This window comes from Periophthalmus magnuspinnatus, chromosome 17 (assembly GCF_009829125.3).
Source record: "Periophthalmus magnuspinnatus isolate fPerMag1 chromosome 17, fPerMag1.2.pri, whole genome shotgun sequence".
Lineage (NCBI taxonomy): Eukaryota > Metazoa > Chordata > Actinopteri > Gobiiformes > Gobiidae > Periophthalmus > Periophthalmus magnuspinnatus.
This window is the reverse complement of record NC_047142.1, coordinates 21,935,489-21,947,888: the sequence shown is the minus strand read 5'-3', so window position 1 is coordinate 21,947,888 and position 12,400 is coordinate 21,935,489. Positions and strand designations below refer to the sequence as shown.

The window sequence follows — 12,400 nt, the reverse complement described above, 5'->3', positions numbered from 1 at the left end:
TTCAGCCGTGCCTCTGAAAGCAGGCGTCAGAGTGCCAAATTGCCCTGAGAGATTCCAGGACCCGACTAAAGACTGCACAGACTTTAAAAGCTGTACCATTTTCTCTTAAAAATGTAAATAGTTTGCAGTAGTCCAAACTAATTCTTCACTTTCCTAAAGCATTCCTGGCATTGTATTACTTTCACTGCAATTAGTTTATGAGCGTGTTTCACAGTTTTCACTGCCACTTGAAACCAGCATTATTTCCTGGTTTGCAGCTGACAAAATGCTTTATAAGATCTTATTTTTACTTTGGTAAGAACTGCTTTTATAATCTGTACTGGGGCAAAACAAATGTAATTGTTTTACATGAAAAAAATGTGTAATTAATATTATGTCAAATGAAATGTTAACATTCATATTATGCTTTCTCAATACCCATAGTTGTTTTCGATAAAATAGATGCATTTCATATTAAGTGCTAAATATTGAAATTCATCGTAAAAAAAAATTTTTTTGTGTAGTTGCAAAAGTCATCAATTTAACTACAAAAAGTTTACAAATAAATATCCAAATATAGATTCTTATATTTTTCAGGTGTGATTCTGGTGTCACACTGATTATCACTCACACATGGTGTCAGTGTCTGTTTATTAGTGCACAGATCTGCATTTTTCACCGGAGAGTTCAGCTGAAGGCATGCATTAAGAGGATATATTGAGGCACATGTTTTCTCTATCATCTGAGTTCTATGGGGACTTCATAAATTGCTGACCGCAGTCATAATAAAAGTATGGATCCTAATAGATGGAGATGAATAATAGTCTTGATAATATTATCAAACTAGCAGTGAGTTGGTAAAGAAAGGTTACACAGTGCACTTAATATCATTTGTAAAGCCATTAACTTAACAAAAAGAGGAAACAGATGAGGTGCTGATGAATCTTTATTAAGTACTACAGATTGGTGAATGGGGATAATTGAGGGAGTCTAATAAACACAGCAGACAGAGGATTACTGAATCAAGGATTCAAAGCTTCACTCCTCATCAAACCCTTTCTGCGGCAAGAAAAAAGTTTCAGATTAGTATCAGCAAAGCAATAAACCTTGTCAAGCAATGTGCTTTAGCAATTTTTGTCAATATAAAAACAGTAGCAAAGCAAAACATTCGCAACAGCTATGTGTGCATGCTTCACACCTTCAATCCCACGTCGCGGCTCTTAGCACGCATCTTGTTCACTTGTGATTCTGCAATGTCAGCTCGCTCTTCGGCTTCATCCAGTTCATGCTGCAGCTTGCGGAACTTACCAAGATGAACATTAGCTTGTTCTTCCTGTAAGAGATGGGAGTCATGTTAGAATCATATACATATTTTTATTCAGATAAATGGATATAGTATTTACCACTGAAATGGAGAATGTTCAGGCTAGGTTATAAACTTGCCTTTGTTTAACAATTGCAATTGGCTAGCTGCTAGACAGTATTGTTAGAAATATAAACAGAAAAATTCCAGCACTCACAGCCTCCTCTGCAGATCTCTTGTAGGCTTTAACCTTCAATTGCAGTTTGTCCACCAAGTCTTGTAGACGTGCATTATTCTTTCGATCTTCTTCAGTCTGTTTAAAAAGAGCAAACATCAGGTTAAAATGTTCAAATTGTAGTTATTGTAACATGATGAATTGCTAGCATACCTGATAGGTAAGTTCCTTAATACGGCGTTCATATTTGCGGATGCCTTTGACTGCTTCACTACTCTTCTTTTGCTCCATTTCCACCTCATTCTCCAGTTCTTTCACCTGTAGAAAATTTATTTGACACTAGATAACATGCTGCTCAGCAGCTCCATGATGAATAAAGGTCACTGTTGTGTTTAGCTCACCCTGGCCTCTAGCTTCTGTATGTGCTTCTTGCCTCCCTTCATAGCGATTTGTTCAGCCTCATCCAGACGGTGCTGCAGGTCTTTGATGGTCTGCTCCATGTTCTTCTTCATTCGCTCCAGGTGAGCACTGGTGTCCTGCTCTTTCTTCAGCTCCTCTGCCATCATGGCCGCATCGGTGATGGCCTTCTTGGCCTTGTCCTCTGCGTTTCTGCACTCCTGCACTGCCTCCTCCACTTCAGTCTGAAGCTGGGATGTATCAGCCTCCAGCTTCTTCTTTTGGTTAATCAGACTGGTGTTCTAGATTAATACAAAGTTTTGTGGTTAGTATAAAGTGAGTATTGTGCTTTATATCAAAGTTTGAGTCAATGTAAAACATTGCTCACCTGTGAGTGCAGTAACTGCACTCTCTCAGATACATCCAGCAACTCTTGTTCAGCAAGTTTGCGGCTTCTCTCAGTTTGCTCCAGAGCAGCTCTTAGCTCTTCAACCTCTGCTTGAAGCAAATTATTGCGTCTCTCAACCATGGCAATGTTTTCCTTCAGATCATCATTGGCACGAAGAGAGTCATCCAGCTGCAGTTGAGCATCCTGGGTGGTTTCATATCCACACAATTAGTTCATTGATTACGCAAGACTATATTGAATCTAACAATAGATTTCTTATTTTTTAAATAAAAAAGCTGCATTTTACCTTGAGATGAGCATGAATAGCTTTCAATTGTTTCTGAGCCTCAGCTGCCTGCCTGTTGGCTTGGCTGAGTTGGATTTCCATTTCATTGAGGTCTCCCTCCATCTTTTTCTTCAGCCGAAGAGCTTCATTTCTGCTGCGAGTCTCAGCTTCAAGAGAGCTCTGAAGAGTATCAATCATCCTCTGCAGATTTCTCTTGGTTTGCTCCGTCTCCTCATCCTTCTCAGCTAGTTTACGTTCCATGTCTGCCTTGATCTGGTTGAACTCAAGCTGGGCTCGAAGAATCTTTCCTTCCTCATGCTCTAATGAAGCCTACATATAAAACAAAACTTTTAATGCCAGCTTTTTGCTTTGTACTTTTTGTGGTTTCAGTTTGTTCTCACCTCGGCTTCCTCCAGAGCTGACTGTATTTCACTCTTCTCTTGTTCCAGCTGCTTACGAATCTTTTCTAACTCATGAATAGTTTTTCCTCCTTCACCAACTTGTTCAGTCAGATCAGAAATCTCCTCTGCTCATAAGTTAATACATTAGATCGCGTATATATTGTTTTAAATTATTTAATGTGAGTGGCACTACCTTGTAGATTCTTATTTTCCCTTTTCAGTGTTTCTAGATGATCCAAAGATTCTTCATAGGAGTTCTTTAGTTTGAAAAGCTCAGTGCTCAAGGCCCTTGCTTCTTTTTGGGAGCTCTCCAGCTCTGCTTGTGACTCCTCATACTTTTGTTTCCACTCAGACAAGATCTGTTAATACAATGTGCAACAAAATATCAGATTAATTCAGAATATTTAGTTTCAATAATGATTATAGTAACTAATTTGCCTACAATGCAATGCCTACTTTATCAAAGTTTCTTTGTTTCTTGTCCAGAGCAGCTGCAGCAGCATTAGACCTCTCCACGTCCACCATGAGATCTTCAATCTCATTCTGCAGTCTGTGTTTGGTCTTCTCCAGAGAGGAGCACTTGGCATTAACTGCTTCCACTGCCTCCTCAGCCTCCTGCAGACGCTGAGCCAACTTCTTTCTAGTAAAAAAAAAAGGTTCTTTTAGCTTTCATGATATTTGCTGTAGGTGTGCTTTGTACTGAACACTCACTTTGCCTCCTCCAGTTCTTCAGTTCTCTGGATGGCATCAGTTTCGTACTTAGTTCTCCACTGTGCCACTTCAGAGTTTGCTTTGGACATACTTCGCTGCAGTTCACCTTTGGCCTCTTGCTCCTCTTCATATTGCTCTCTGAGCAGGTCACAGTCATGGCGAGCAGACTGCACTGCATGAGCTAATGCATTCTTTGCCTTTTTATTGAATAAATTATATGAGAATATACATAATATATTTAAGATTATTTATACTTATATGGTACAGCTCTAGGAGTTTTTTCACCTTTACTTCCTCCTCCAATTGTCTTTTCAGATCATCAAGCTGCTGGCTATAGGAGCTCTTTCCTCTGGTTAGTTGAGAAATGAGTGATTCCTTCTCTTCCAGCTGTCTGGAAAATTCACCTAACAAGGCATTTTAGTAAAGTCAGTTGTTTCAGCATTATCTCTTGTTGTGTATTTTTGTGGAAATGAATACCATTCTCAGCTTGAAGCTTTGCTCTCTGGGTGGTGAAGTCATTTAGGGACCTTTGATACTCCTCACACTTATTTCTGTATTCATTCATCTGATCTTCCAAAGATCTGCATGTCTTCTCCAAGGTGATCTTAAAACACCATATGAATGTGCATATTGTGTAGTGTATTATTAAAAAGTCCCACTAAGGTTAAAAATCTTTTTAAAGGGGGAATCCATGCTGTTGGCCCCAGAGTGAATGCTATTATTATGTTATGTGTTTAGTACATACAATCAAACATTAACACACATATACATGATATATACACACATAATTTAAAGTGTAATTCACCTTGACCTTGACAGTCTGCTCCATATTGGAGACCACATCATCAAGCTCCAGTCGCAGTTCACTCTTCTCTTTCTCTAGTTTCTGCTTGACTCTCTGGAGGTTATCGATCTGCTCTCCCAGGTCAGCCACACTGTCGGCTTGTTTCTTCCTGAGAGTGGCAGCGGTGGCCTCGTGCTGCAGAGTGGCCTCTTCCAGGTCCCTCCGCAGTTTCTGAAATTCAGCTTCCCTCTTCTTGTTCATCTCAATCTGGGCAGATGTTGCTCCCCCGGCCTCCTCCAGTCTCTCACTGATCTCCTCCAGTTCTCTGGCTAAGTCTGCTCTCTGCTTCTCCACTTTGGCTCGGGCCGCTCGCTCTGCTTCCAGCTCTTCTTCCAGCTCCTCTACACGGGCCTGTTCACAAAGTAGCAGAGTCATACACAACTGTCCAGGCTCTAATAACCGTCACTTAGTTTACCTGTAGCTCTTTAAGTTTCTTCTGGAGTTGAAGGATTATAGCCTGCTCATCCTCAATTTTTCCATTCAGCTGACTAATTTCAAAGTCTTTTCTGTATGCATATAGGTCAGAACATGGTATTACAGTGTGTAGTATTAACTCAGAAGAAGTGTATTTTTTTAAATGTCAGAATCATACTTCTTTAGACGCTCTTCCAGTTGTTGTTTGTCATTTTCAAGATCCATGAGACATTCTTGTGACAGCTTTAAGTCTCCCTCCAACTTTCTCTTTGCTCTCTCTAAGTCCATCCGAACCTTTTTTTCTTGCTCAAGGGATCCTTCAAGCTAAGAAACATGTAATGAATTTTAGCAACCATTGGACATTTATTTTTTGTATTTTATTATATAAAAAATTGTATATGGTAAATTTCAAGTCTTACATCATCCACTTGTTGCTCCAGCTTAGCTTTGAGTTTTGTCAGAGTGTTGACTTTGTCTTCCTCACTCTGCAGGTCATCCAGTGTTTGCTGATGAGCTTCCTGTAAGGCTTTCTTCTCTTTGGTCAGTTTAGCTATGATTTCATCCAGCGCAGCCATTTCCTCAACCAGGTTTTTGACCTACAAATTTTGTAATGTACAGAATAATTAAATCTATGTATTCTTTGTGGTGACATCACACTGGGGGGTTTCTACATGTATCTCTATGGTGGAATGTTCAGCAGCTGCCATGGTGATACAATGCACACATAGCTTACATTTTTTTTGAAGATTATCTGAAAACTCATGATGGAAAAATGAATTTAAACACATTTTCAGGAGCCTGTGATCAATATCAGCATTTAGGTGTTTGATTTTCAAGAAAAAAACTGAAAACCGTTGGCTAATGCTAGCTAGCTTGTGAGAGACTTGTTTACCTGTTGTTGTTCCAACTAAGTCAGTTTTTTATGGCCAGAATGTGTTAAAACAAAGCTCAGATTAAAGTCTAATGAGAGTAACAGCTTCTTACAGAGCAGTGCTTTCAGTTAGTTTCACAACCTCAGGGAATGTTGATGACATCAGCTGCAAAGTATCAATTCATCTCAAATGAATCAAATATAATGAATTCAAAAAGCACCTTATTCTCAGTGGCGTGTTTCTCCTTCTCCACTTTAGCTAGTGTTAGCTCTAGATCATCAATGTCTTTCTTCAGCTCAGAGCACTCGTCTTCCAGCTTCCTTTTCTTTGCAGTGAGTTCTGCATTCATCTCCTCTTCATCCTCCAGTCTCTCGGTGAGTTCCTTGCATTTTGCCTCAAATTGGATTTTGTTTTTAATCAGGCCTTCACATCTTTCCTCAGCGTCACATAGATTGTCTTGCTCCTGTCACAGAGATTTTGTTTATAGCACAACCTAATTTAATATGACCCTCAGAAATGATCAGAGTTGAGATGTTTCTTACAGCTTGAACTTGGAGTTGCAGGTCGTTCTTCTCTTGGAGAAGAGAAACCATTTTTTCCTCTAGTTCCTTTCTGCGGGCTTCTGACTTTGCATAAGCCTCTTTGAGCTTCATGAATTCTTCTTTCATGTTTGCCATCTCCTTTTCAGCTTCTGCTGATCTCAGCAGAGGTTTGATCTTGAAATAGAGCTTCATCCAGGGCCAGTTCTTGACTCCCATGAAGGCGCGGATATTCCACTGGATCACCAACAATGCATCTCTAGATCATTACAAAACACATGGTTTGAACTGTCATCATAAACTATTTTTCATGTGTTATTGTAATTTAAAATTGATGTTACCTGCGTTCCACTATTTTCTGGTACTCAATTCGTGACAGAAGTCCTCGAGATCTAGCTTGGATGGCAGTGATAATTTTGGACAACCGTTCATCTCTCATTTCTTCCAGCAAACCCAGCAGTCCAGCCTTAAAAAACACCTGTAAACATAATATACAGGTTTTAGCTCTTATTCAATGTCTAACATGTAATCATGTTGCTAATCACAGAACCTTTGTGTGCCCAAACTTGTATTGGCTGTGATCAATGTCCAGAGATGCAAGAAGCTTTTCTGCTCCTTTTCTGCTATCAATGAACTGACCTTCTGGGATTGCAGCAGGATTCAGAATACGATACCTATAAAGAATCAAACATCCTCTCTTGCCCCTTCACTACAACAACAAAATGTATTACAAACCTATTTTACCTCTGCTTAAAGTCTCCATACAGGATCCTGTTGGGGAATCCTTTCCTGCAGATCCTGATGCCTTCCAGCACACCGTTACAGCGCAGCTGGTGCATCACCAGAGGGTTCTCCATGGCCCCAGGAGTTTTGGTCTCATTTGGGATGATGCAACGCACAAAGTGAGGGTGAGTGCACCTCAGGTTGGTCATCAGCTTGTTCAGGTTCTCCTGTTACATTGTGAGACAAATTTCAAATGTGTTTTTATTATTTTTTTTTTAATTATTATTACCTAAAATAATCTATAAGCCTTACCCGATGAAGAGCTGATACAGTTTGAAATGAGGAACCTTTCTTCTTTTTTTCTTTTTTTCCTTCTGTTCCTTCACTCGTAGCTGTTTAAAACAATTAATTGCATTTGTATTATTATGTGTGTATGTATTAAATATCACAAATATTATATGTTTTACCTAAGTCTGTTCCAGCATAATTTGCAAAAATAGTCGCCAGCAATTTAAGAGTGGACTTTTGGTAAAGTCCCACAACAGTCTCATTCAGAGGGTCCTTGTTCTTCACCAGCCAGTTGTTGATATTATAATCCACTGTCCCAGCATAATGAACCAGTGCAAAATGAGCCTCTGGTTTCCCTTTGACAATTCTGGGCTTCTGGAAATTGGCAGATTTTCCAAGGTGATTGTCATAAAGCTTTGCTTTAAATGTGGCATCGCTGGCTTTTGGAAACATGCACTCCTCTTCAAGGATGGACATAATGCCCATGGGCTAGAGAGAATAGATGTGTGTAAGTTAAAATGAAAAGGAAACTAACAAACAAGTTAACTTACCTTTTCAATGAGGTCAATACAGGCCTGTAAATCCATGCCAAAGTCTATGAAGGTCCATTCAATGCCTTCTTTCTTGTACTCTTCTTGCTCCAGTACAAACATGTGGTGGTTGAAAAACTGTTGCAGTTTTTCATTTGTGAAGTTGATGCACAGCTGCTCAAAGGTGTTGAACTGTAAAATAAAAGTTTTCAATTAACATTATGTCATTTTAATATGTAAATGTTCATATTTCTTATTTTTACTTACATCAAAAATTTCAAAACCAGCGATGTCCAATACTCCTATGAAGTACTGACGAGGTTGTTTGGTTTCTAGTGATTGGTTGATTCTCATGACCATCCACAGAAACATCTTCTCATATACTGCTTTGGATAAGGCGCCAACAGCATAGTACACCTGTTCATGTACACGTTTTGATGAAACAAATCAAATAATTTTTACAACGTGAAGCATATTAATTTATTTTTTTATATTTGTACCTGGGCAACAGTTTGTCCCTTTGTGACCCACTCATTTCCTACTTTCACTCTTGGATGCAGTAGGCCTTTTATGAGGTCCGCTGAGTTCAGGCACATGAGATAGGCTGCTTTATCAGCATCTGTCTCAAACAGGAGTCATATATGTCTGTGCTTGGACGTGAATTAACTCAAATGTAAATTTTCTTTAACAAAATTAGACATGTTATCCTTTCTGGACCATACCAGCTCTAAGACATACCTTCAGTTCCATCAGCCTCTGCCTGCTCCTCTCGTTGCTTCTGTTTGAACTTCATGTTTCCATGGTGCATGATGGCTCCTGTCAGCTTATACACAGAGTTCTTTTCTTCTTGTGTAAAGCCCAGTACATCAAAGGCACTCTGTAAAACATTATTTTCAGTCTCTTAACCAATGAGTTTTAATAATAAAGCTGTTAAAATTAAGCTGGGTCAAAAAGTAATAAGCCTGACATCTGTGGCCATCAGCTCATCTGCATCATCTATGGAGGCCACTTGGGTTTCCCCCTGAGAGATGAAGGCATAGTCATAGGGATTGTTTGTGATTAGCAGCATCTCTGGAAAAGATTAAAGGCCATTTTATAAGCATGTCAAACAGTTTGGTATTCATTTGAGAAGTGGCCTCTTACTGACCTAAGATCTCTGGCTTTTTATTTGACAAGATCTGGTAGAAAATGTGGTAGTCTCTTTCAGCCTTAAGCTGAAAGGTCACACGAGATTTCTCCAGAAGATCTGCAATAAGTGGGAAAGATATATATTTATTTGTATTAAACAAACCACGAAGGACCGACAATATGTTTTTTTTATCTTACATGTTTCAATGTCAGCTGAAGCTAATTTTCCTCTGGCATCAAAATGAATCCTGATGAATTTGCCCTAAAAATAGTGCTTTGTTTCAGTTTATACTCAGAGGTGCCCAAACTTTTTCAAAAATTAATATATCTTATGATTACATTGTATTCAAGCTTTTAGTTTGATCTCCCCAGTGACTACTCCTTTCATTGTAAAATTAAATAAAAAATCTCAGTGCCCCCTCGTTGGCCCATTTTGAGCACCCCTGCTTTAGAAAGTAAACTGACATTGTGAGGATTACATACAAATCTGGAGGAGTTGTCATTTCTGATTGTCTTGGCATTTCCAAAAGCCTCCAAAGCGGGATTAGCCTGGATGATTTGATCCTCCAGTGTTCCCTGACAAAAATATGATAGACATAAACTTATAAATAAATAATTTTAAAAAATCAACAGATACAGTTTTTCACTCTCAGTAACACTTTGTTTGGTATGAAAGACTAAGTGTTTGTTGTTATTTATATAGGACTTAGAAATATGCTTCAAACCTTGTCTTTTGCACTGGGATCCTTTTTAATTCCTCCAGCTGCAATACTGGCAAAATACTGAATGACTCTTTTAGTGTTGACAGTCTTTCCTGCACCAGATTCTCCACTGAATGTGATAATATGTTGTTAACAAAGAAATATTCCATAAGCCAAATACACAAAATGATACTTACGTAATCAGAATTGACTGATTTTCACGATCTAAAAAATATTAAAATGTTATATTAAATACTACTCAGCATGATCTCTATTATTTAAAAAGAACAAAACATGTAGATAGGCATGTCTCTCTACCTGCCAGCATGTACTGGTAGGCATTGTCAGAGATGGAGAAAATATGAGGAGGAGCTTCACTCCTCTTCTTTCCTCTGTAGGCAGCAACCACTTCTTGGTTGTAGACTGGCAGCCACTTGTAGGGGTTGACAGTCACACAGAACAGCCCAGAATAGGTCTGAGTATAAAAGCAAGTTGAAAGATAAAATAAATTGTATTGCATCCTGTTGCTTTGGTGAAACGTGTGGTCTACTCACATAAATCATCCATGCGGCATAACGCTCTTTGAGGTTAAACAGCACAGCAGGCTCATGGAGGAAGGTCAGCATAGCCATGTCTTCAATCTTGTCAAACTTTGGAGGATTCTGTTGCAGAACTTGGATATCTTTCACAGTAATAGTCTGTAGGAAAACCCAAAAATATATCTTAAAATTGAAAGTCTAAATGAATGATTCTTCACCGTATTTTTTGTGTATTGTACTTGTCTTCTATGTCACAGCACTAGGCGTGCCAGGCAAGGTTGTTGGCAGATGGCAGCAGTGCCCTGTTTCATCACTCAGCTGCTTAACATACTGACAACAGTCCTTAATAACAAGCAGCTTGTATTCACTTGTATTCACTTGTATTCACTTTCACTCAAGGATATAGTCTTTAAATTACAGCTAGCTTTACACTGAGATTAGCACCTGATCCAGGGGCAGTGCTCAATTATATTTTAGAAAACACTTAACATCTTTCCTGTGTTGGTTCTGTTGAAGTATATATATCCACTGATGACCTCGTTGTCTTAACTGTTATATCCCCTAACCCTTGGAAAAACTGAACCCACACTGTTCTTTCACTATTTCTCTATTATCTGCACCATGTCCTCTTGCTTTACAGACATTTAAGCAATATTTTGGAAGCATTCACTTGAGTATTACATTGATGTTTTAGTATGGTAAAGTTTCACCCATGGACATCTTTAGATTCAGGCTAATGTGTTGTGTTTCTAATCACTAGAGGCACATAGCTTCTTTTTGTTGTTTTCACCTGTCAAAAGTGCCAAACCAGCCTTTGCTCTGTGCTAATGATGGACCTCTTTAAGGTGTACATTCCTCATGAACACTGTGTTGGTAAATGACAGAAAAGATGAGGGCTGATGAGAGGAACTGACCTTGCCATGCTGTGTTTCCACAGTGACCTTGTCTCCATCTCTGCTGAGGATAGAGGCCTTCACAAATTCCTCCACAGTGTCAGGAACAAAGCACTCCTTCTTGATGTCAAAAGGACGAGTAGAAGCCTCCATCCTCTCCTTGTCCGACTTCCTCAGGTACGAGGCAGCCGCCCCATACACAGACATCTCAGCATCACCCATGGCTCTTGGGTGGGCACTTCAGTGTGGAAGATGGTATGAATCAGTGGTCCAGAAACATAATTGTAGTTTTATGTTCAAATCAACATTTCTGTAATAGTATTGTAATACGTTTGTACCAGTTTATTCGACAAGATAATCCGGTGGGCTCAAGCTACGTTGTCACCTGTAATGTCAAAAGATGTAGAAATATTTTTATAATTTAAAAAAACACATATATACATATAAATGTATAGTTCCAGACTTACAGAGTCCAAGTGAAGAGGAAGCAGCTTCTAGCCAGAACTGTTGGTGGTATCAAATATATAACCCTAGTTGACCCTCCCCACTGAGGCCAAGGACACCACCCTAACCTGCAAAGCAACACACAGTCACAGGTAACACATGTCCTGCATGCGCTGACATAATCACCATCACTTTCAGCACTTATGGCAGGGCTCTTTCTGGCTCTCATGAGGGCTGGCTCTCCTCCCGACCTTTTGGTTTTTCATATCCAAATAATGTGTTTTTTCAGGATCACTGCCAGGAACTATTTTGAATTACTTGTTTATGACTCACCCATTCACAGACAGCCTCTACACTTGATTCTTCATATCTCGTGTTGCGATAAATACTGAAATGGAGTCTACATACATAAACATGGGATATAAGGAATATAAGGATAAGGTGCAATTTATATATATTATTATAGAGTCAATGTAAACAGAACAAAAACTAAATATAACCCAATTAAATAGTTATTTATGCCATTAATATTTATATGCCCCCAACCCACTACAAACATGGAAAAATTTCATGGAAATTAGTGTGACACAGATGTGCTAATTTAAAGGTTTCCCATTTGTCGTGTTAACATTTGTAATACATATTTCTCATGTCGTATTTCTCATGTTCAACCATTACTGCAGATGCACATTTGAAAAAGTTTGAAAGATTAACTTATCTATAATAAAAATAAGTTCTTTATTACAATTTTAGGTGAGAAGGAGGCTAGTTGTTTAAATATTGTCGTCCTGTCTGCAGCATCACCAGCAGATCAGTAACAGTTATGGCATAAGCTCTTGTCCTCAA

At 38.9% G+C, this 12,400-nt stretch overlaps 1 protein-coding gene across 1 annotated transcript; it reads right to left on the bottom strand.

Moving 5' to 3' along the window:
- Positions 1–912: 912 nt before the first annotated feature.
- LOC117385369 (myosin-7-like) lies at positions 913–11,602 on the bottom strand. The gene is made up of 39 exons (XM_055228649.1): positions 11,578–11,602; positions 11,449–11,495; positions 11,132–11,348; positions 10,233–10,376; positions 9,997–10,153; positions 9,876–9,903; positions 9,703–9,808; positions 9,461–9,553; positions 9,176–9,239; positions 8,997–9,095; positions 8,817–8,920; positions 8,588–8,726; positions 8,350–8,468; positions 8,117–8,266; positions 7,871–8,041; positions 7,499–7,808; positions 7,344–7,423; positions 7,053–7,258; positions 6,859–6,982; positions 6,650–6,786; positions 6,312–6,567; positions 5,990–6,232; positions 5,317–5,493; positions 5,076–5,221; positions 4,899–4,989; positions 4,445–4,834; positions 4,117–4,243; positions 3,925–4,043; positions 3,640–3,836; positions 3,385–3,568; positions 3,122–3,287; positions 2,929–3,053; positions 2,549–2,857; positions 2,242–2,445; positions 1,859–2,155; positions 1,671–1,775; positions 1,500–1,595; positions 1,178–1,312; positions 913–1,038 (listed from the first exon to the last, which is right to left on the bottom strand). The coding sequence occupies exons 3-39, from the start codon at positions 11,330–11,332 to the stop codon at positions 1,018–1,020; spliced, it is 5,820 nt and encodes a 1,939-aa protein (XP_055084624.1). The 5' UTR covers positions 11,333–11,348; positions 11,449–11,495; positions 11,578–11,602; the 3' UTR covers positions 913–1,017.
- Positions 11,603–12,400: the final 798 nt, after the last annotated feature.

Bases quoted from the DNA above. Each gene is read 5' to 3' on its own strand.
- LOC117385369 (XM_055228649.1), bottom strand. From the start codon at position 11,332: ATGGGTGATGCTGAGATGTCTGTGTATGGGGCGGCTGCCTCGTACCTG. The intron at 4,244-4,444 runs GTGAATTACACT...TGGTGTTTTAAG, and splicing joins AGCAGACTGTCAAGGTCAAG to ATCACCTTGGAGAAGACATG. The intron at 1,596-1,670 runs GTATGCTAGCAA...CTTTTTAAACAG, and splicing joins TTAAGGAACTTACCTATCAG to ACTGAAGAAGATCGAAAGAA.